This window comes from Eptatretus burgeri, chromosome 4 (genome assembly GCF_056783735.1).
Source record: "Eptatretus burgeri isolate ZD-2024b chromosome 4, Ebu_testis_v1, whole genome shotgun sequence".
Lineage (NCBI taxonomy): Eukaryota > Metazoa > Chordata > Myxini > Myxiniformes > Myxinidae > Eptatretus > Eptatretus burgeri.
The window spans coordinates 52,280,065-52,305,354 of NC_140964.1; the positions used below are offsets into that span (position 1 = coordinate 52,280,065).

At 45.7% G+C, this 25,290-nt stretch overlaps 1 protein-coding gene across 3 annotated transcripts in view; it reads right to left on the minus strand.

The window, feature by feature from the left end:
• The window catches only part of LOC147028065 (E3 ubiquitin-protein ligase ZNRF3-like), an 82,366-nt gene extending 62,235 nt beyond the window's left edge, over window positions 1-20,131 (minus strand). For 2 of the 3 annotated variants that reach the window (XM_085878068.1, XM_085878067.1), the window contains exon 1: window positions 19,689-20,131. In XM_085878068.1, the coding sequence (XP_085734194.1) occupies window positions 19,689-19,886 (198 nt within the window). In that variant the 5' untranslated portion in view covers window positions 19,887-20,131. The remainder of the gene's footprint in view (window positions 1-19,688) is intronic. The other variant, XM_085878069.1, reaches the window with a different exon arrangement.
• Window positions 20,132-25,290: the final 5,159 nt, after the last annotated feature.

A 25,290-nucleotide genomic window follows, 5' to 3' on the forward strand; every position in this document is an offset into this window, starting at 1 on the left:
CCACCCACCACAACGCCGCTTCACCACAACAGCCACGACCTTTACCGTCACACCTCGCAACCGTCGCATCGCCACCGTTCTTGCGCCGCTGGTGGGTACCGGTACTGGACTCGTGCAGGGCGCGCACCGAACAGCGTGTACAAAACATCACGGACTTTCCGCAGAAAAACGGATCAAAAACGACTCACACCCACTTTTGTTCCGTCCAATCGGTGAGCGAGGGGCGATTTGGCCCCGCCTCCAGGGCGTTGGAGGGCGGTCGCTATATGCAAATTCATGGATCAAAAAGCATTCACGCCCACTTTTTCTCGGGCCAATGGGGAGCGAGGTGAAAGGTCGAAGGCAGGGGGTCAAAGGCGAAGCCACGGGGCTTATATAAGCGGCTGCGTTCGTCAGAAAGGTGGTGTGCGTTGGAAAGAGTGAGTTCGGAGTTCAAGAGAGTCGTCGGTGGAGCTGGAAGGAAGTTGCGCGTTGGAACGAGCTGTGCGTTGGAATGAGTTGTCGGCGGAGCTGTGGAGAGGTGGCGGCGGCGAAGACGGACGAGGGGGTGCTCGCGTCGGTGCCGGGAGCTGAAGGCGGGAGGCCGACGGCGCGACCTGGTCGAGGTGGAGACGCTCGTCGCGGGACCCGAGACAGAATAAAAATCCTCCTTCCCCGAGCATCAGCAACCCCTCCTTTTTCTCCCCCGCGCTGAGATAGTGCGACAAAGGGGGCCCCTTTTCCCACCCCCTACCAGACACTGTCCGCGAGGCCCGCGGAGCTGGGGCACCATCGCCACTTCGCGCCTCATCATCAGACGGGTAGGCCCGACCCGGTCTCGGCCCCAGGCCCGCCTCATCCTTGAGGGTGTTCTTTTTCTTGGTTTTGGGTATGTGTTGTCGGCGCCGTCTGTGAAGTAGAATTGTATAAGTGTTGCCTTGTGCTCGGTAGTCGGATTGCTCTGCATTGTGTCTTCGCTTTTACATTTGCTTTTTGTGTAAAATTGCATTGTGTTTCTTTTCCTTTTACATGTGCTTTTGGTGGAATTGTATATGTGTGCTTTCCGTTCATCGCGAATAAATGTGCTTATTATTGAACTGTTTTCCCGCTTCGCTTCGTCATTTCTTTCATTGAATCCTCATCTTGCTTCACGTAAAGGGTTGGTCGTGGGTTAAGACGCCCGATAATTAATCGAACTGTCGAGGTCGACGAATAACACCGCTCGGTTATCCCGATAGTACGGAACGGGTCGCTTAAGTGGCCCGTGTCCGAAGTCGACCTGCGGCGAGGTGCGATCGCCCGGTCTACCCTCCGTGTGGGTACTTAGGTAGGTCGAATTTGGCGAGCAACCCTATCCCATGCGGGGGCCGATTGGCTCGATCGCGGTGAGACTGAAAGGTCCACCCGTGACTGGTTCCCGGCGTTAGTCCGAGAGGGTCACGACTGGATTGTCCGTCCGGTGGGCGACGTGCCGCGATTCGAGTTACGTGGCCGTTCGCACGCCGGCGGGCGCGAATCCGCGACAATATGTTGAAATGCCAGACTGTGCAAAAAAGTAATGAAACAAGTTGGAATGAGCTAAGATCCTCATCCTCTTAATGATGACGTCATAAAAACGAATATGACGTCATTGTGATGCATCAGGTTTGCGATAAATTATCTGTGCTAATGCCAGGCTTGATTCCCGCAAACAAAATTCAAACAGCTTGCCTAGTTTCAGAGATAATGGTATCGGCGATTTCCATTCGCGGCGATATTATGACGTCAACTTTTTTTCTAGGAAGAATTTCCAAAATCGGAGATGGTTACTGCCTGCGCGTGGGCTTTCTGCATATACATGGCAAGTTTCACGAAGATCCGATGAAAACTCTGGGTTGTGAAACAAAAAATGTCAAAAAATAGGAATGACGTCATAAAAATTGATATGACGTCATAGTGATTTTTCATACGTGCGGTAATTCATCTCTGCTAATGCCCTGTTTGATTCCCCGCAAACAGAATTCAAAAAGCTTGCCTAGTTTGAGATAATTTTTAGGCGATTTCCATTAGCGGAGATATTTTGACGTCATAACTTTTTTTCTTGGAGGAATTTTCAAAATTGGAGATGGTTACCGTCTGCGCAGGCTATTTTTACATATATATGCCAAGTTTCAGGAAGTTTCGATGAAAACTGTAGGCTGTGAAACAAATGAAAAAAAATAAAAAATGTCAAAAAATTGGAATGATATCATGAAAATTGATATGACGTCATAGTGATGTATTATATCATATGTGCAGTAATTAATCTCTGCTAATGCCCTGTTCGATTCCCACAAACAGAATTCAAAAAGCTTGCCTAGTTTCGGAGATATTTTTTTAGGTGATTTCCATTAGCGGAGATATTTTGACGTCACAACTTTTTTTTTTCTAGGAGGAATTTTCAAAATCGGAGATCGTTACTGTCTGCGCAGGGTATTTTTACATATATACGCCAAGTTTCAGAAAGTTTCAATGAAAACTGTAGGCTGTGAAACAAAAAAGTCCACAAGAACAACAACGTGAGTAAGACTTAGAGATCCTCCACGAGGAACTAAAAACAAACAAATAAAACAGACACCTCGGAAGGAAACCCACATCTGCAAACAAAGTGAGATTTGCAGTGCAGTCGGAACAACATAAGTGGAAGATAACTTCAAAAGTCTTGTGGATTGGTATGCAGCTAAAGTGGAAGATGTATCTGAAATGGGAACAAGCAGGAACTTAACTTGCTGTGAAAGTCAAACCAGAAACTGAAATTTTGATCGACATGAACAATGGAGGGATGAAACGACGCATATAACTGGATATGGGATCAGCCTTGTCAGTAATATCGCAGACACTGTTTGAACAAGTTCACACAGCTGCCATTGTAACCTGTGGATGTAAACTTGAAAATGTACACCAATGACGAGGTGGAAGTGTGAGATATGCTGACGGTGAAGACAAACGATGAAGGACAAACAGCAAAAGTGCAGCTGTACGTGGTGAAAGCAACAGGCCCTGCTTTGTTCGGAAGGAATTGACTGTCGGAGTTCAATTTGAACTGGGAACTATCAAAGCTATGGCAGTTTTACCACCCAAACAGCCAAAACTGGAAATGGTTCTGAAACAAACGAAGGTGTTCGAACCAGGCTTGGGTAGGGTTAACAGAACTTCGAGGAAAAAAAGATGGCAAAGGAGAACTCTGAGCTTAGACTCCAATGGGACGCTACCACGCCGAGAACTTCCGGAAGAGAGCTTTGAGATGCAGGGGGAGAGCACAGCCCAAATAACTCCATCTTTTGCGAGGATGGACATAGGAAATACGGTTCAGAGAGCTGCCTACCTGACCATGCCATGCTGCATCTCACCTTTCTCATCATTCTATGTCCTGGCTGGTTGGCTGCATTGTGATCCCCACAGCAGAGCGAGTGCATCCTATGCATCCAACTTCCACTATTGCCAGTTCCTTCCACTGATTTTGGTGTGGAGGACCCATAGGAGGGCATTTTATTGCAGCAACAAGTTGATGAGCTATTATTAATTGTTTGTTGCACCTTTCCTTTTAGGACTTCATGCCTTGTGTAATATTGTATATATTTTGAAGAGACTGTTTGTGCCTCCCTGGTATCACCATTTTACTGCATTGGGATTTGGAAGATTAATTGATTATCCATGTAGGAATAAATTAGAAACATTGAGCTTGGTAACAACATGGCAACATGCATAGCATGTATGCATGGAAAAGTTTGGTAACATACATGGGATAGGATTGATGTTCAACCGCTCGAGCATCAATGCTCAATGCATGTAAATTATAATCGATCATTCGGTTCATCTGTGGAGCTTTAGACTCCTCTGTACAACGGTAACCACTTGGCTTGTGAGTCGGGTTATTGGGAGGTTGCCGTCCACGTGAAAATATTAACCCAAACTGACCTTCCATTTGCATATTCGTGTTTGCATTTGTCCTTAACCCTGTGAATGCTGAACAAAAGCACCATTTAAAAAAGTAAAACACACAAAAACCCGAGCCCACTTGGTTTATTGCTATTTTGTTTGTTAAATCAACCTACAACCTTGCATCATTCTCATCTGAGCAATGAGGTCAAGGTAATGGGATCCCAGGTTCAAATCCAATACAATACATTGACCGATCCATCATCTACCAGTGTCATTGTAATTTGTGTAAAGGTAAATGATGTCTCCTACCGTCATTGCCTATGTCCTTCATCTAATACCTCTTCTACTTCTCCACTTCCTTTGATAAGGCGTGAGGTCCAATGGTACCAATCTTCTTCCCTACCTTGACTACAACACTCCACTTCCCTCTGTCCTCAGTCAACTCTCTCCACTCTCCAACCACCCACACCTTATTGATGTCCCTCCTCACACAATCCTTTCATTTCAACCAGTCTCTCTCTTTTCCTCCTACCTTGCTCCCTTTGCCATTCTTCTCCAACCTCCACGCCACGTGACCAGCCCACTCCAGCCACCTTTATTAATCTCCCCATCAAGCTTATTTGCACCCACATCTCCTCCCTCAGTTCATCCATCCTCTTCACTCCCACAATCCTCCTGACCCGCTTGTTCTCGCAGACCTGCAGCCCTTGTTGTCTCTCTGTCAGTGTCACTGTCTCCAGACCGTAAAGGTAGGCTGGCATTACCCAAGACCCCAGAACGTTCCCTTTAAATTTCCTCGATATTTTTCTGTCTGCCATAAATCCCTCCACCCTCTACCACACATTCACACCCACCTGAATCCTTCTCTACACTTCTGCCTCCAAACTACCATCCCTGGTAGTTACAGTCACCCTCCCCCATACACTCAAAGCTATTTCCCTTTCTGATCTCCATTTATTTTCTCTACTGCCTGGCCCACATCATCTCAGTCTTCTCCATACTCAACTTCAGTCCATTCTTCCTGAATGCCTCCTTCTACTCCCTCAATACCTCCTGTGTCTCCCGCTTGCTCTCCGTCACAACAACCACATCATCCACATACAGCATCCTCTCCAGAATATCCCTAAAGTTTACCTTCTTGCTTAGCAGCTCCATCACCATGATAAACATGAGTGGGTTGAGAGCACTTCCCTGCCTCAAACCGAGGTTCATGCTGAACTCCTCCGACATCCGACGACCAACCACAACTCTTCCCTTTGTTTCATTGTACATCCCTTCCACCAATCCAACTTCTGCTTCTGGCACTCCCATCCACCTCAGTGTCACCATCACCATCTCTCTCAGGACAGTGTTTATAGGTTTTTTCCAGGTCTACAAATCCCAATGCCATTTCACATTGCATCTCAAGTCTCTTCTTCACCAGCAGTTTCAGCATGAACATCCCACTCATCATCCCCCTACCCTTTCTAAACATGTGTTGCTCTTCACTTATCTCCCTCTTCCTTATACTCCCATCCAGAATCCTCTCCAGAATCTTCTCCAGTACCTCAATGACATGACTTCGGAGCGTAATGCCTTTGTACTTCATGAGATCTTGAACATCTCTACTTTCCTCTTTCATAATTGGCATGATGAACCCTGCCCTCCAATCATCTAGATTCGAACCCTCTCTCGTACATTCATCCAACAGTCTCTTCATCCAACTGACTCCGATTTATCAATAATCTTCTTGCAACAGGTTGTACAACTCCACTTCCATATCATTCCTTGCCTTATCACAACTCTCCTTCCTGCTTTCTTTCTTTGCCTATGCAGGTGCAGCAATTCTACATCTGGTTGTTCCCCTCTATCCTCTTCCAAACTTCATTCCTTTCATAAACTATCTTCGCTACGTCCTCAGTCCACCATACCTGGTTTCTATCCCCAGACAATGCACCGCCTATGTTCTTCCACACAAAACTTCTGCAATTTCCTTAGCTGTGCTTTATTATCCTGCAAATCATACGGCATAACTAACTAGCATGGGTAAGATTTTGACTTGAAGGTGTGCCGGTTTTCATGTCTGCAATTTTTAAGTTTAACTGGAAGGATACATACACACGTGTAAACAACTATTACATCATCTACAAACAGGAATGTAGGACTGGAAATGAAATATAAAACAGAATGCAGATAATCAGCTCCATTGACAATGCCACCCAGACAATGACATAGCAAAACTTTCACCATTTGAAGTCTCTCATCAATCAAATCAGCGATTACAAGGGTACTAATCAAAGAGCTGTCAGATTCACAAGGACAGAGCCTGGTTACCCCCATAACGCTCCTGAGAAAAAAGGCGTAGCAACCTCAGTTTGGAGGCAGCTGCGAGGAAAAGCACAGCAGTAAATACACATTGACTATGCAATTGTTCGGTTACTTTACAATAACATTGTACACAACTCAGGTGATTACATTAAATGCCTGAAGCATGGTCGGATGAAGAAACAACACACATGTATATTAAGTGAAAAAAAATGAATGAACAAACTATTGCAAATGTAATTAATTACAAATGAGTCGGTTGTTGAAATCCTGGTTTCAAAAATAAAAATAATAATTGCACCCATGTTCGAAAGAAGTGGTTCAGTTTGGCACTTTAATATGAAATATGCAAAGCCCAGAAATGAATGAAACCCATTAGAACTCTCGAGAATTACCCTTTCGAATCCATTAAAACCCTCCAGAATGACACTTTAGAACCCATGATAACGCTCCAGAATTGCATTTTAAAAACCATTAGAATGACCCTTTAGAACTCATCATATCCCTCAAGAATTACACTTTAGAACCCATTATAACCCTCTAGAATTACACTTTAAAACCCATTATAACCCTCGAGAATTACACTTTAGAACTCATTACAACCCTCTACAGTTGCACTTTAGAACCCATTATGACCCTCAAGAATTACACTTTAGAACCCATTATAACCCTCGAGAATTACCCTTTAGAACCCACTATAACCCTCTAGAATGACACTTTAGAACCCACTATAACCCTCTAGAATGACACTTTAGAACTCATTATAACCCTCCAGAATTGCACTTTAGAATTACCCTTGAGAACCCATTAGAATGACCCTTTAAAACCCATTATAACCCTCAAGAATTACACTTTAAAACACATGATAACCCTCTAGAATTACACTTTAGAACCCATTATAACCCTCCAGAATTACACTTTAAAACCCATTATAACCCTCAAGAATGAGACTTTCAAAACAATTATAACCCTCAAGAATTACACTTTAGAACCCAGAACCCTCTAGAATTACCCTTTAGAACCCATTATAACCCTCTGGAATTACACTTAAGAATTACCCTTTGGAACCCATTAGAATTACCCTTTAGAATCCATGATAACCCATTAGAATTACCTTTTAGGTCCATTATAACCCTCTAGAATTACCCTTGAGAATCCATTATAACCCATTATAATTACCCTTTGGAACCCATCAGAATTACCCTTTAGAATCCATTATAACCCATTAGAATTACCCTTTAGAATCCATTATAACCCATGAGAATTACCTTTTAGAATCCATTATAACCCATTGGAATCCATTATAACCCATTAGAATTACCCTCTAGAATCCATTATAACCCATTATAACACTCTAGAATTACACTTTAGAATTACCATTTGGAACCCATCAGAATTACCCTTTAGAATCTATTATAACCCATTAGAATCCATTATAACCCATTAGAATTACCCTTTAGAAGCCATTATAACCCAAGAGAATTGCCCTTTAGAAGCCATTATAACCCATTAGAATTACCCTCTAGAATCCATTATAACTCATTAGAATTACTTTTTAGAACCCATTATAACACTCTAGAATTACACTTTAGAATTACCCTTTGGAACCCACCAGAATTACCATTTAGAATCCATTATAACACTCTGGAATTACACTTTAGAACCCATTATAACCCTCCAGAATTACCCTTTAGAACCCATTATAACCCTCTCGAATTACACTTCAGAATTACCCTTTCGATCCCATTAGAATTACAGTTGAGAACCCATTAGAATTACCCTTTATAACTCTTCATAAATAAACAGAGGTTCTTGGAAAAAAAGGTTCTTCTTCTTCTTCATTTATGACAGAAGGATGGAGGGAAGGCCATACCCAAATATTGAAGTGGCTTCACCGTTTAAAAACGATAATATGTCAAGCTTGGTGATTGATAGAAAAACTAACAGCTTGGTGAATGATGGAATGATGGAGAAAAAAGTCTGTGGGTTTTGAAAATGTCCTCAAACTCGAGGGGGAGCACTCGGTGGAGTGCAAAACCTCCGCCGCCAATACTGCTGGGTCACTTAAGTGAACCTGATATCCTATTCATTGTAGGTCAAAACGGATCAGACTCTACTGAACCACGATTGAATAAACTAAACTTGATTGACGCGCATGTTGAAATGCCAAAAAAAAAAATCCAAATTTTTTTGAAAAAAAAGTTGCAAAATTTGTTTTTTTTTTCCTCTGACATTTTTTGGGTGGGTTGGAAATCACTTAAAACATGTAGAAATGCAAAAAAAAAAATTCAAATATTTTTCAAATAAAATCGAAATTTTTTTGAAAAAAGTTGCAAAATTTTCTAAGTTGTTTTTTTTTGGACCAAGTCCAAAATCTAATGGCATGATCCTTGGACCAAACCTAATCCCCCCACCAAGTTTTGTCGAAATCCGTCCAGGAGTTTTTCCGTAATACTGTTCACAAACAAACAAACGGGTGAAAACAGTAACCTCCATCCATCTTTGATGGCGGAGGTTAATAAACCACACATTGGACTGGACTTATGATTTTCATTGCATGTGCATCATCAGTCAATTAAAGAATGTTTCATATTAGGAATTAGAGAAATCTCAAATTTTTTTATTAATCCACAACAATTGACACATGCATCAAAAATGCCATCCAAATGGCTGTAGACATCTTCTTCTTTCATATGTAGCACAAGGCTGTGGACTAGCATCATTGGCTGGGGACAAGGCTGTGCTGCTGATGCAATGCCCTCTTCTGGTTAGAACAGGAATTTGGAATTTGGCCAGGGCACGGAGATGGCTCACCTACTCTTTGCGAAGGACACCTTGGGATCTTTATCGTCCACCAACTAATGCTGGCAGACGGGACACCCAGTTCAACGTCCTGCCTGTGAAACACCAGGATAACAGTTTACAGCTGGGCCGATATTCTAACACAAGCTAGACAGCTTGGAGTGTATGTTCCTCCTGGCCATCCTGCCAACCCACTGCGCAAGTCATGTGGGATGACAACAGCTTAAATCAACGACCAGTCCGAGGCATCTGTTTCAAACTCGAACCCTCTTCAACCATAATGTTTCATGAAAAAGAGTTTTAAAAGGCCAAGTCACAAAGGCTCGACTGCTGAAAATCATCTCTGGGCAGGCCACCAATCTATTGCAAGGTGCTGCCTAGGCTAATGCAAACAGACATTTGCCCACAGTGTCAACACACAATTGCCAACTCTTTTCAAAAGGAAATGTGGTAATTCAGGATGGCGCACTCTGTGATGCACCAAGGGGACATTCGGTTCCCAACACCGTCAGCGATCAAACCCTGTCGACACAGTTCAACTGAGTACTCTGACCCATCCTAGTAACCCTACAAATAAAAATCCTCCCCAACACCTTCACAAAACCAGAGAGTTGGTGTCAAAGCCACCCAATGCTCGCCTGTTTATACATTTATCGTTTTTAAAAGACGAGTCTAATAATATTTTTTATAAAGCATTGCAGTGAAGTCTGTTCCAAATAATTTTAAAGTAATATATGTATTTGTATATTGTAATCAGTAAAAATAGTGTGGTAGATAAAAACATTAGAAAGGAAATAACTTGCACCAAAAACTTTAACATTTTCACGCTCACACTCACGCCAGGGGTATCGCGATAGCTCTCTGTTCTTGGAACAGGCGAGCTAAAAATGGAATTTTATTTTTACAAGTCAGGGAAATGTTTCATGTGCAACAGCCCTAACACTGGAAATAGGAAAATAATTGTGTATCATCAAAACACAAAAGTATGAAATTTTGCTTAAAAAAGGAAAAAGCCAGCCGACTAATACGTAGGACGAGTAATCAAAAGATCTAGAGATCAACACGTACATGTACTGCCTTACCCATTGGAATACATTTCGGACAAGAAATGTTAAAGTCGAGGCAAATATGGCACCAGCATCAAAATGACAGGTATTCTGGAGTGAAGATCATGTGAATGACTGGGTATCACTAAAGAATGACTGGTGTTCTATCACAATTCACGATGCTGAACGAGAACAGCAATTGGTAGAACGCATACCTCCGCCAGGCTGAACAGGTTGTGTTTTGTATCCACTGATGTTATGCCGGATCTGGATCCGGACCTGAACCAAAATCTATTAATCGGCTTGTTCTTGTCACCGAACCAAGTCATCCACCTAGCTTTGTCATAACCCATCCACAACTGTGAAATATCAAGCGATACATCGTTTTTGGGCCCCAGTCTCAATGCCAAAGGATCTCTTAACCCTGTGAACCCTGAGCTCCTTGGACTTTCATCTCCCCCATCCTGGTCTCCCTGGAGAAAATCCACCTGCTCGGGTATACAGAGGTTTGAATAGCGGCTGGTAAACCGCCCGCTCGGGTATACAGAGGTTTGAATAGCGGTTGGTAAACCGCCCGCTCGGGTATATGGAGGTTTGAATAGCGGCTGGTAAACCGGCCGCTTGGGTATATGGAGGTTTGAATAGCGGCTGGTAAACCGCCCACTCGGGTATATGGAGGTTTGAATAGCGGTTGGTAAACTGCCCGCTTGGGTATATGGAGGTTTGAATAGCAGCTGGTAAACCGCCCGCTCGGGTATATGGAGGTTTGAATAGCGGCTGGTAAATCGCCCGCCGGGCATATGGAGGTTTGAATAGCGGCTGGAAATCGCCCGCTTGGGTATATGGAGGTTTGAATAGCGGCTGGTAAACCGCCCGCTCGGGTATATGGACGTTTGAATAGCGGCTGGTAAACCGCCCGCTCGGGTATATGGAGGTTTGAATAGCGGCTGGTAAACCGCCCGCCGGGTATATGGAGGTTTGAATAGCGGCTGGAAATCGCCCGCCGGGTATATGGAGGTTTGAATAGCGGTTGGTAAACCGCCCGCTCGGGTATATGGAGGTTTGAATCGTGGCTGGTAAAACCGCCCGCTCGGGTATATGGAGGTTTGAATAGCGGCTGGAAACCGCCCGCTCGGGTATATGGAGGTTTGAATAGCGGTTGGTAAACCGCCCGCCGGGTATATGGAGGTTTGGAATCGTGGCTGGTAAATCGCCCGCCGGGTATATGGAGGTTTGAATAGCGGCTGGAAATCGCCCGCTGGGTATATGGAGGTTTGAATAGCGGCTGGTAAACCGCCCGCCGGGCATATGGAGGTTTGAATAGCGGCTGGTAAACCGCCCGCCGGGTATATGGAGGTTTGAATAGCGGCTGGAAATCGCCCGCCGGGCATATGGAGGTTTGAATAGCGGTTGGTAAACCGCCCGCCGGGTATATGGAGGTTTGAATCGTGGCTGGTAAACCGCCCGCCGGGCATATGGAGGTTTGAATAGCGGCTGGAAACCGCCCGCCGGGTATATGGAGGTTTGAATAGTGGTTGGTAAACCGCCCGCTCGGGTATATGGAGGTTTGAATCGTGGCTGGTAAACCGCCCGCTCGGGTATATGGAGGTTTGAATAGCGGCTGGAAACCGCCCGCCGGGCATATGGAGGTTTGGAATAGCGGTTGGTAAACCGCCCGCCGGGCATATGGAGGTTTGAATCGCGGCTGGTAAACCGCCCGCCGGGTATATGGAGGCTTGAATAGCGGCTGGTAAATCGCCCGCCGGGTATATGGAGGTTTGAATAGCGGCTGGTAAACCGCCCGCCGGGCATATGGAGGTTTGAATAGCGGCTGGTAAACCGCCCGCCGGGTATATGGAGGTTTGAATAGCGGCTGGTAAACCGCCCGCCGGGCATATGGAGGTTTGAATAGCGGCTGGAAATCGCCCGCCGGGTATATGGAGGTTTGAATAGCGGTTGGTAAACCGCCCGCTCGGGTATATGGAGGTTTGAATCGTGGCTGGTAAACCGCCCGCTCGGGTATATGGAGGTTTAAATAGCGGCTGGAAACCGCCCGCTCGGGTATATGGAGGTTTGAATAGCGGTTGGTAAACCGCCCGCTCGGGTATATGGAGGTTTGAATCGTGGCTTGTAAACCGCCCGCTTGGGTATATGGAGGTTTGAATAGCGGCTGGAAACCGCCCGCTCGGGTATATGGAGGTTTGAATAGCGGTTGGTAAACCGCCCGCTCGGGTATATGGAGGTTTGAATAGCGGTTGGTAAACCGCCCGCTCGGGTATATGGAGGTTTGAATAGCGGCTGGTAAACCGCCCGCTCGGGTATATGGAGGTTTGAATAGCGGATGGTAAACTGGCCGCTCGGGTATATGGAGGTTTGAATAGCGGCTGGTAAACCGGCCGCTCGGGTATATGGAGGTTTGAATAGCGGCTGGTAGACCGGCCGCTGGAGTATATGGAGGTTTGAGGAGCGGCTGGCGTCGGGTATATGGAGGTTTGACTCGTGCCTGGTAAACCGGCCACAAGGGTTCAAAGGGTTAAAAAAAATAATTAAATTCTCGTATCCAGATTCAGATATTCACCAAAATCAAATGAATTTGTCTTTGTCGCACACCCAACCTGTCTGCCAAGTTTCTTCTAAATTCGTCCATGGCTTTTTGAGATATCGTGCAATATCGTTTTTTGCCCATAATCTCTCAAAGGTGAAGAATCGCTTTTTAAAATTCTCGGATCCAGATCTTCACCAGAATCAAATAATTTCATTCTTGTCACACACCCAACCTCTCCGTCATGTTTTGTCCAAATCCGTCCATAACTTTTTGAGATATCCTGCTCACAGACAAACAGACAGACAGGGGTGAAAACATAACTTCTGTCCACCTTCGCTGGCAGAGGTGAGGGCGATAAATGACACAACTTCTGACGACCTATTATTTAAATCCTCACTAATAATATGGTGCAACACTATGCCCACAACAATCACTTGTCAAATTGTTGGCTTGGATCAACTAATTCTTTCATTGCTTCATAGCAGGATAGGCAGAACATGCTATGAAGGACAAAAAAACACACACCTATCTATCTCCATCTCTCTCTCTCTCTCTTTTCCCCTCTTCTCCCATCACCGGGCTGATAACTTGTGGTCAAGTTCTTTTTGTCCACGCTCATACGCCGGGTCCACAGACCATCCAAAGAAGGCAGCAGATCAGGCAACTCATTTGCTAATAACATTTTGCCAATTAAAAAAGAAAATGCAACATGACATTTAATCAGTGTGCATCAGTGAAAGGTTCAACGTAAGGCAAGGGTGATATGGCACTGAACGTTTATGGACATGAAACCTTGAGAAGTGCTGGAAAATGGCTGGTTACACACTTTCTGCCAAGCCCTATCAGAGCTTGCTTTTTGCAGGACTTGGTCAGTTAGGAAACCACCACTACTGCAATCTCCTACATTAAGCACTACAGTCTTTCCCAGCCAAAGTTAATGGGTAAAGGTCAATGGAAGGAGGCAAGGTAATGATGAAATGGTGGACATTTATGAAGTCGACTGACAAGTTTTTAATCTACATCTATGCAATCACCTCAAGCTCGAATCTTTCTCTCATGCAACTCTAACTCCCAGTCACTCAGCTTCACCACCTGAAAGAACTAGACTTGTCTATCCGCCCTTATCAGCCTCTCAACATACAACTTCTAACCAAACCTTCTCCCTCCCCTTTGGCTGCGGTGCTTCCCGGCGCCTGACAGGGCAGCGGGGTCCATGCGAGCTTGCGTGGCAGCGGGGCTCATCAAAGAGGCGGCAAATCAAAGGAAAAACCTGCCCGGGGGCGAGCCGCGGATCAAACACGCCGCCGCCGCTCCGCGCCTTCCCCAGTCTCGTTGGCTCCCCCAGTTAGGATGGGAAGGAGGCTTATCGAAGCTGCTGCGACATGCAACAAGCCCATGAGACCAACATTCACTGCCAAAATGGTGCGGAAGCCTGTCTGTCCCTCTGTGAGTGCATGCTTTTGGGTAGCTAGAGCAGAACCACCGAGCATGAAAACACAACACAACTGCCAATTTGGTGGTTTAATTTAATTGCCCGGCTTGAACAAATGCACAATAAAGGGTAAAACACACTGCATGTACAATCCCAAAGTGACAGGAGAACGTTAGGACAATAGCCATCACCCCACATTCACAGCAAACAGAGAAAATACAAAGGATGCAGACAAAGGAAAAGGCCAGTGTTTTGGATATAAAACCTAAGCTCATTTAAGATAAGAACAAGAAAAAAAAAAACAAAGAAAAAATAAATAAATAAAAGAGAAAACAACAGAGTGCTAAGGAAAACGTTTGGCATGGTATACTGGGACTGACTCGCAATTCATGTGAAAAGCAAGACCGATTCAGTCGGCTTGTTTGCTGTTCCCATCCGAGCACTTTCCTCGTGAGGCTGTGACCTCAGGTTCAGGTCCCATATCCAGTGTTGATTTGTCCATCATTTATAGGGATGCCCTTGCTGTGCAAGAGCACATTTACATTTCCTAAAGCAATCGTCTTGTTGCACGTTGTACACACATGGGCTTCTTACATGCGAGCCTCAGACACTGAAGATTCTTTTCTTTTTTTTCAAAGCACGCTCCGTTGCAGAACCTGTCATTTTCCATCTCAACTTTTACAGCTCCTTCCCTGGCACACAAAACACAACGCAAGTAAGTGTTTTTTTTTACCGACATGAGAAAGAATTTTTACCCACAGGTCGAGGCTCGTGGAAGAGCTACACAAAGCGAAGGTCGGAGGGTTAATGCAAGGTGAATGGATCGGTGGATAATGGAGCAAAGAGGTCAATTGAACTAATCAAAGCGAGAAACGCTGCAAGTAGACGCGGAAGACGACGAGAGATGGGTTTCGTTGCTACCTTCGTGGAGTTAAGGAAAGTATGGGATTGCAGCATCTGTTGAGACCTTGAAGGAATTTCAGAGCAAATTAATCTCCCATGTGGACAATGAATTTCAGAAAAGTCAGTTGCACCAGCAACATGAAGGACTTGTAATTGAACGTGACATTTAACTTGGTCTCAATTACTCTCAAAAGCATGACATTTCTCATTCTCCACGGTTAGAATCCAGGTGGTGGCAACGTTTTAACAACCACCCAGCCGGCGTACCAATCGAGTTGTTTTGGTTTTTTTTTTCCCTTCGTGTTTAATGTTCCCTTGTCACTTGTTCTGTTTGACATTGTATCAGACGATGGTGCAAACACCAAGTGCCCCGTTTGTATAAAGTTTTGTTTTCTTTGGGTGTTTTATCTCCTGAGAGGCAATGCAGGGTAAGCACAAATGTTTCATTCAGAATTTTTGCACTATCTCAATCGACTATCACCTTTCAAAAAGCAAAACAAATGAAGACTTCAAAGCAAGCATGCATCTGGCACAGAACACGACCTCGCAATATCGTACGTTCAATAAAGCAATCTGAACTTCGCAAACAGTCGATACACATTCCAACAGAACGACGTGAATGGAAGGGCAGGGAGCGAGCCGAGTTTAACTTACCCGTTTAGCCCCAAGTGTCACAGCATCGTACAAGCTTTATGGGATTACTCCTTTGGAAGAGAATTTTCGAAAAAGCTTCCATGTCAGTGCACAGGGTGGGAATTTTAGTCGTCTCGGACTGACTTTTGAGATCAAGTTAATGGTCTGTTCGATCATAAGAGATACGACCAGATATTTTCAACACATAACTAGTATTCAAAAGCTGATTTATCGTGACACTCACGTGCCTGTACGAATATACACCCCCTCATTCACACCCATTGCATCACTTCAATGAATACACTGCGTTTATCTTGTTTTAGAGCTGGCGGGATAGCCTCGAGGTATGTGCAATTGCCTTTGATCTGTTTAACCTCGGTTCAAATTTCGATCACACAGTTATAAACAATCACCCTGGTATTTCACATGCAGGGTGAGGCATCAGTGTGTTCGGCGTCAACCATATGGTCATCAATCCAGAGGACCTACTGCCAGCACTCATACTTGGTGAATGCTAAAGATCCCAAGGTGTCTTTTAATAAGTTGGTGAGTTATCGGCGGCAGCTTCAACAAATTACCTTCAGTTGATCGTTAAGACTTGGTCAGCTGTTTCGTGAACGACTGAGGCAAAACCATCCCTTGACCGTCCTCATAAGAAGGTGGGAATAATTGGGGACTTTAAAGTAGTAGTAGTAGTACTATTATTGTCTCGCTTTCAGGAAAATTTATTTTTTGAATATACTGTGATGCATCAACCAAATCATTGAAAATGGCAGGAATAAAATCTCGAGGATCTTTCACAACAAACCGGAAACAAAAGATTACTATTTCGCCGTACATATCAGCCAAGGCGAGTAGAGCAAAAAGAATATTGTTTTTTGACCAAAACAACCTTGTCCGCAGCAAGGACTGAATATGTGGATGTCAAAAGCATAAATGCACATTGAAAGTAAATGTGATCTCAAAAACCTGGAGATTATACAGTTGGATGATGGAACAGTTGCAACCATCTAAAGAGTTTGAAATATTCTGGTGAGGGCGATGTACATACATTACATACAACACAAAAAAATGGAAATAATTTTTTGAGCTGCACTCCCTCCACTCCCCTTCATTGCAATTCCTCCTTTAACCAAATGTGTGACTTTAAAGTAAAGTAATCAATGCTGTTTTGCCTTTCAAATACAGACTTGTTTTACCAAATAAAAGTAAGACACCTGCGGACACAGTCATGTTCTTTATGCCGATTTGCCAACGTTGGACACAAGACAGGCCACCAATGATAAGGGACACGGCGATTGGGTTGAAGCTTACCTGTCTTTTAAAGGAACTTTCAAGCTCTCTTAGTGGTCAAGCACAGTTAATGCAAACAATGGACTTCAAAAAAGCAAATTTTGTTCGATTCTTACAACATTCTCAATTACAAGTATAAGCACCTTTGAAAAATTATTCTAATTTTTAAAATCCACAATATTGAACCGTTTTGGGCCTTTATGTAACAAGCCTCATCAACAGCTACACGGACATTGATCATCGAGAAAGGTATTCTTGTCGATTTCCCGGTCCTACCGATGTAGATCGAGTACAACTTGACTATATTGAAAACCTTTCCACACATATACAGCGACAAAAACCTGGAGCATTAACCACGTGAAAAACAAGCGCGTGCCACGGCAGCCATCAATGTTGCATTGTGCAAGTTGGAAGATTATGTGAAGAAGAAAAAAAGAAGTTGAAAGAGTCAGGGTGTTTGCATTTGTCATCACGTTTCATTGAGAAACCATATCGAACCCGGAATCGGTGAACGAAATGGGAACCGATCTTGGAGATTGACGTTTGAAATGGAACTTTGTGTTATAACATGCGGAGACGGAGACAGGAGTATAAATGCAGCAAAATGGTGAGGCAGGAGCACCATGTACGTATGTCTCAGCAGAAAACTCCATGTACGTACACGTGTGGTATCAAAAAGCACTTCATGCAAAGAGCGCTATTACTTGTGGCACAGTTATTGAACCAGTCAAGAACCAAAAATTCACACAAAGTCCCATAATTGGGGGATGCGTAGAACATCCCCCAATTATAGGGCTTGGTTCGATTCCAATAAGTAATCTGTTTCCAGCCTAGCTTTCATGTGTGTACAAACACAAATCTTACTCAAGTGACAGTGAAACATTTTTGGTGATCATCGTCCATATGAAGTCACAAAGGAGTATTTATTTAATTACCACGAGCAAAAAAAAAAAAATTAGCAAAAATTCCTGGTGCCAAACATGCATGGTATTGTTACAGCTAACTACCAATCAACTTTACACTCGGCCCTGTGTGCTTCAGAAATATGGGAGCATTGCCTTGTGTAGTTTACCAACACAGCGATGTTCTCCCGACATCAACAAGTTTTGGCTGAAAAACATACACATATGAAAATTAGAAAGGTAAGCAATAGCCCAGTGCAAAACAGCAAGTTGTAAGGAAGTCACGGAGGTACTAACAAAGTACCTCGGAGGACGAGTTGGGGGCACAAAGGGATGGATAATGCGCGCTTATTTTAAACCGACTACCCGGAACCCATGAAAGAAAAGGGAACAGATAATGACCAAACTGAACTGTAAATGTACAGAAAAACAGCTTTTATTTGCTACCAGGTGGGATTAAATACTTTCTTATCTGAGAAAAAAGAAATTGTAAAATACCTGCGGAACATCTTCCATCAGCGGATTCGGCTGCATCTCTCAAAAAAAGTAAATCGGCTGGTTGATAGCAGTTTCACTCAGGCGACAACAGAACGGTTTTGGTGACCCATTTCTCCAAAGGTCAACAAAAGATTATTTCTGCTAATAACCGTGCAGCTACAGGTACGTCATGCAAACAACCAATGCACATCCCATGAGGTATTGCACGGTTCACCAACACGCCAATATTCACCTGGAGACGGTGACAAATTTTGGCTTGAAAAATGGACAAATCAGGATTGGAAAGATGAGCAGTAGGACTATGGGAAATAACAAGTTGGAAGAGCAGCAGTGAGGGAGCTGCAAAAAAAAAACCACAAAAAAAACAATCCCCCAGAGAAGCTGGGAGCACAATGCCAGGGCGATTCTGCAATATTATATCGACTAGCAGGGACCTGTGGATAGTCCACGTCATGTAGATACTAGTTACAATAAATAAATGAAATGGGAACCGATACTGAACCACCCGGACAACAAATGGACAGACACTCAGACGATACGGAGCAATTCTGTATTCCTACATGGAGAACGTGAGCTCGATCGGTGAACTCCGCTGCCAGTGAAAGCGCAATGGGCACGAGGGTGAAACGGAGGTTGGTGCCAGGGATAGGTGTGCCACAGGCTGCGAGGCACGATCCGATGAAGGTGAACGAGGATCGTAACACTCCAATGGCACAGGAATAAAGGAATGCACGCTGCATGCCTTATGGGGATGCGTGCACTTGCATCCATTGCCAACTTGATGACAAAGAAAGACCACACGGTCTGCTTTATATTACGACCATACGTACGATAACTATGCAGGTAAATCGGGGAATAAAAACACATTGTGCAGTTTTAAACGACAACTTTTCCATTGTTGGCGTTTGGTTGGAGCCTCAGGTCTGCTGGTTGGAGCATTTTCTGGAAGCATGGATACCTGTGCATCTGATGCAGTGCCCCGTTTCCAGCAAGCTGGTAGTACTCATGTTGCTGACCTCAGAAAGGATGACATGCTGAGGAAACCCACCTGGTGTTATTTCAACAGGTCAACACAGGGGCTCGAACTCAACATCTCAAGGCAGCCACCTCAACCGTGACACCAACACCGGGCCTACTTTCCCAATGACAGAGAGGTCTTACAACGAGTGCATCACTTCACCGGTGATAACAACAAAATGTCAACTATTAGGGAAAACAAGAAGCAACAAACTTGGACAAATGGACAAATAAAGTGGGAAATATCTCAATGAAAGAACTTTGATGTAAATCTCGTGTAATTAGCGCAAAGTTCAAACATCAATGATCCAATTATTATAAATACTATATAAACAAAGCGGCACAAGAACGATTGTAAATAGACGTTTATTTATACACTAAAACGAGTCAAACAGTGAATAGCGACGGTACGACCAGGTTATACACCGCCTCACCTGCAACACGACCCCGTGAGCGGTGTTTCTGGCTCCCAGGGAGCTGTACTGGCCGTGAAGCGTTACGGTGCTCGTCAGAGATTCCCCATTGGCCTGCTGCTTGACCGTGAAGACCTCCACGAGCGCCGTGCTCTGCTGGGAACCGAGCGCGAGCCGAGTCGTGAGCAAAAGGATCAGCACCCAGCTCCAGGAGGTCATGGTCCCACGGAGCGCAGCTGTGGCATAGCGCTCGCGTGGACACCGCAAGAAGCCAGCAACGCCGTCTCTGCCACCACCGACGACGATGTGGCTGTTGTATGTGACGACGACGACGACGACGACGACGACGTGGCTGTTGTATGTGACGACTCCTCGTCCGTTTCGTACCGTCTCACGACTCGGCACTTCGATGGCGAGCAGAGCGCGGCGGCGCTTTGATCAAAGTCACGTGGACACGATTTCCACCCCGCCCTCTCACAACCCGACGGGCACTTGGCTCCGCCCCTTTCCCTCGTCCACACACTCACTTGCCCCTCCCCCCCCACCCCCAGCCTGTATCGAGTGGCCAGCTTATTCGGTGTCTTCGTGAGAGGTTTAAAAAGGTACATCCGTCCACTGGATGTTCTTAAACCAAGCACCGATCATTCACGTCTATGTTTGGAGGAGGAAATCATTTTAATTTCACTTGAAAATATAAATATACAGTATTATATATGTATAACTAAATATGTATGGATATTTATACTCGTATATATATATATATATATATATATATATATATATATATATATATATAAATATGTATGTCGATAAATAAATATGTATTTATATAAATAAATATGTATATCTATCGATCTATAATTACAGCAATCTGTGCATGTGTGTGTGTCTGTGTGTCTGTCTGTCTGTCTGTCTGTCTGTCTGTCTGTCTGTCTGTCTGTCTGCGACCGCCGTTTCTCACCAACCGCCGGTCCGATCTGATTGAAACTTGCCACGAATATTGCCAGGGCCCCGCGGATGTGCCTTTTCAAGGTTTGATATCAATCGGACGAGCGGTTCCCAAGTTACGGACATTTATCTGTCAACCAATGACAGGACACGGTGTTATGACGTCACAAATAATACTTATTTATTTATTTTTGGCTGAAATTTTTTTGTTTTTGGCGAGAGAGAAGGGACGAGAGAGGGGGCGTCACAATTCGAGGGAGGAGGGGTGAGAGAGGGGGGCGGGAGAGGGGGTGAGAGTGGGGGTGAGAGATAGGAGCGAGAGAGGAGGGAGGAGAGAGGAGGGGCGAGACTAGGGGGGAGAGAGGGGATGAGAGAGGGGGAGGAGTGGGGGGGGGCGTCACAATTCTTCTTCTTCATTTGATAATGACGTCACAATTGACGCTGGGGACCTGAGTATGTTTCCCAGGTGTTTCCAAGTTATGGCCATTTATGATACGGTTGGTCGGATCTAATTGAAATAATTCTCCCAATCCAGTCGTCATTTACGAGAGTGAAGGAACGAAGCTGCACCTACGGGCCCACACTAGTATTAATAATAATAATAGCACAATATATATATATATATATATATATATATATATATATATATATATATATATATATATATATATATATATATATATATTGTTACGAATTTGGAATTTAATTGCACAAAACATACAGGTTCCCTGAGTCAGCTATGTCGATAAGTGCAATAGCTCACATTTCATTGTTTAAATGTTCAGAGATCGATTAGATGCGCTGCGGATCGATTTAATAGTTAGGGAGCGAACAATGGAGACGTCCCTCCCCCTCTTCTGCAAAGAGGAAGAAGAACCCTGTGTTGACGTCAACAACTCCCTCCCACCCGTGGTTGAGCGGTGGGTGGATCACGAGGGCATGAGTCACGCCGGGTGCGGGGGAGGGGGTGCAAAGGATAAAGAGGAGACTTTTTCTTTGTTCGTGTGGGAGTACCGTGGTAGGGCTGAGTTTGTGGGAGTCTCATGGTAGGGCTGAGTTCGTGGGCTGAGTTCGTGGGAGTCCCGTGGCAGAGTACGTGAAGAGTCCCGTTCTGAGTCGCGTGTGCTGAGTTCGTGTGCTGAGTCCCGTGGGAGGAGTAAGCTTTCTTGCTTCGGAGAGAGCAGTCGTTCAGCCATTGGGTCCTGCTTGGCTTGCTTGGCTTGAGGCCTTCGGAAGCTTTTTGCTTCGGCTGGCTCAATGAGCTTCGGCTGCTGCTTTGTTTTGGAAGGAACTTGAGCCGGTTGTTCGGCTCGAGCTGCGTGTGGAGGCTTCTTCCTCTCCTTCCTCTCCTTCCTCTTCTTCTTGGTTCGTGGAGCTTTTTGTTCTCCATTTTGTTTCCTGGCTTGGCAGCGACGCATCGGCCCTTTCTTGGAGTTGGATCCTCGGGGAAGCGACGATCGACAGGAAGGATCGGCGACTCTGCCTCACCGACACGTGTTGAGAAGCGCGGGAGGATTCGCGGGAGCTCGGGAAGGATCGCGGCGATTGATCCAGCTCGCTCTCGCTGGAGCCCGGGACCGGACAAGTTGAAGACCACACGAGGTGGAAAGGTTCGAGTTAGGCTCTGAGTTTCAGCTCACCTGTCCTCCGAGCTGGAGCTCGTGATTAAAGGCCTCAGCCACCGTTTCGTGTGTGTGTGTGTGTGTGTGTGTGTGTGTGTGCGTGCGTGCGTGCGTGCGTGCGTGCGTACATTTGAGTGTCCGTGGGCCCGTCTTAATAATTAGGAACTGCTGTTAAGTGTAAATGACTGTACATAATAAGTAGACGGTTGTAGTTCTTTTGTCGTGCTTTTGTTGCTTGTATAATTGCATACGTGTTTTGCCTTATTTAATTGCATACGTGTTTCATTATAATAAATGTCCTTGTGTAAATGTGAACCTGCTCGTTTTCGTACATTCCCTCATTGACTGAACATTTCGTGTGTTGGGAGTTAGAAAGCCGTTGGTTTGCCGTAATAGGGGGACATGTGGACCGGCGGTTCTTGGCGATTACGCCGCTCGGAATCGCGCACGGACAGGCTCGCCTCAGCGGTTTCTTCCGTACGAGTTCCGTCGAGGGTGGAATACCCTGGTAGTTGGATCACGTGAGTATTTGGGTACATTGAAGATTGGCAATCGACCCTCCCCCACGTGATCTGCCAATTGGCGTATTTCGGTTCTTGAAGAAGGACCCGTCGCTCAGAGTTATCCGGTTGGCGATCTATATTCCGGGCGATCAGTCGGGCCGACTCGACTTGCGGTTCCGTTCAGAGCGGTCGGTTGGCGGCTGACCCCCCGGCCAGTAACAATATATATATATTGTTGCGGTTGAGGAAATTCGCAAACTACCATTCAGGTCCCGTAGGTGAGATATCTCTCTAAGTACATGTGTAGTTAGCCCCAAACCTGTTGTTTAGAGGGAATAATTGTGATCCATTCGGCTGCGACCCTTTGAGATAGCCGTTTTTCTGTTCTATCTTTATTTTGAACCAACCACGTCTCAACCGCCATCACACAACAACCACCAACCGCAACGCCGCTTCACAACAACAACAACGCCAACAGCCACGACCTTTACCTTCACAACTCGCTCCCGCCAACATCGCATCACCGCCATTCCAAACGTCGCCATGGCCATGGACCAGCACTTTAAACCCTCCACCACCTTCGCCTCCTTCTGCGGTCATTCCCGCACCGCTGTGGACACCGAGCGTCAGGCTGTCCTGGCCTCGTGCGTGGACGCGCGCCGAGCCGCGGGTGCAAATAGCGGCCTTTCCGAGGAGAAGTCGGATCAGGAATGATACACGCCACTTCTGATCCGTCCACCAGCAAGCACGGGGCAGTTTGGCCCCACCTCCAGGTGCGTCGGAGCAGAATCGACATATGCAAATTCGAGGATCAGGGGAGGCTCACGCCCTTTTTCTCCGTCCAATGGGCGAGCGTGGCTCCACCCCCGAGCTCGTTCTGATCCAGAAATTTGCATATGGGTTCTCCTACACCACTATGAAGCGCCGAGCGCGGGGCGAATTCAGTCAGTTTTTCGGTCAAGGCGAGTTGGAGAAGAGTTTGTCAGAGTTTTGGGTCGGAAGCAGTTGGAGGCAGTCGGAGTTGGAGAGGAGTTGGAGTTTTGAGTTGGAGAGAAGGTTGGAGGCAGTGAGTTGGAGTCAGGAAGGTCGAGGCAGTCAAGTCGGGTCTGGAGAGTGGCAGTCTGTCGGGGTTCGGAGTCTGTCAGGGAGCTGCAGAGAGAGGAAGCCTGGAGCCTGGAGCCTGGAGCGCGGTCGAGGTGATTTGCTGCAGTCGGCTGAGGAGAATTGCGGAGGGGACCGGATGCCTCGGGTCCAAGGCAAGGAAGACGGCGGTCGGTGACGAGGTCGCAGTGAGTCACGTCGTCGCGGGACCCAAGCAAGCCAGCTATCCTCTTTCCCCAGAGCATCAACAATTTCCCCTTTTTCCCCCCGCGCTGAGATAGTGCGAAAAGGGGGCCCCGTTCCCACCCCACTCCAAGCAGTGCCAACGAAGCCCGCGAAGGAGCGCGGAGTCGGGGCACCGCCGCCACATTTGCGGCTCATCACAGGACACGGGTAGGATCCACCCGGTCTCGCGGCCCACAGGCCCCGTCCTGCCCCTTTGTCTTTGAGAGTGGCCCTTTTCTTTTGCTTTTGAGTAGATGTGTTGTCGGCGCCGTCCGTAAAGTAAAAACTGTAAGTGTTGCCGTGTGCTCGCGTAGTCGGTCGTAGATCTGCATTGTTGTATTTCTTTGTTGCAATTGCTTTTGGTGCATAATTGTTGTAATTGTATATGTGTGCTTTCCTGTGTTCCGCGGAATAAATGTGCCTTATGTTGAACTGTTTTCCCATTTCGCTCGTCTTTCTTTAATTGAATCTCCATCTTGCTTCACGTAAAGGATTGGTAGTGGGCTAAATACGCCCGATAATTAATCGGAACCGTCGAGGTCGACGATAACACCGCCGGTTATCCCGATAGTACGGAACGGGTCGCTAAGTGGCCCATGTCCGGAGTCGACCTGCGGCGAGGTGCGATTGCCCGGTCTACCCTCGGTGTGGGTACTTAGGTAGGTCGAATTTGACGAACAACCCTATCCCACGTGGGGCCGATTGGCACGATCGTGGTGAGGCCGAAAGGCCCACCCGTGACTAGTTCCCGGCGTGAGTCCGAGAGGGTCACGACAGAATTGTCCGTCCGGTGGGGCGACGTGCCGCGATTCGAGTTATGTGGCCGCCGCACGCCGGCGGGAGCGACTCGCAACAATATATATATATATATATATATATATATATATATATATATATATATATATATATATATATATATATATATATATATATACTTATATCTATCTAAAATTCCAGCAATCTGTGTGTGTGTGTGTGTGTGTGTGTGTGTGTGTGTGTGTGTGTGTGTGTGTCTGTCTGTGACCGCCGTTTCTCGACAACCGCCGGTCCGATCTGATTGAATCTTGCCAGGAATATTGCTGGGGCCCTGCGGATGTGCCTTTTCATGGTTTGATATCAATCGGACGAGCGGTTCCCAAGTTTCGGCCATTTATCTTTCGACCAATGACAGGACACGGTGCTATGACGTCACGAATGACGTCACAATTAATGGTTATTTATTTA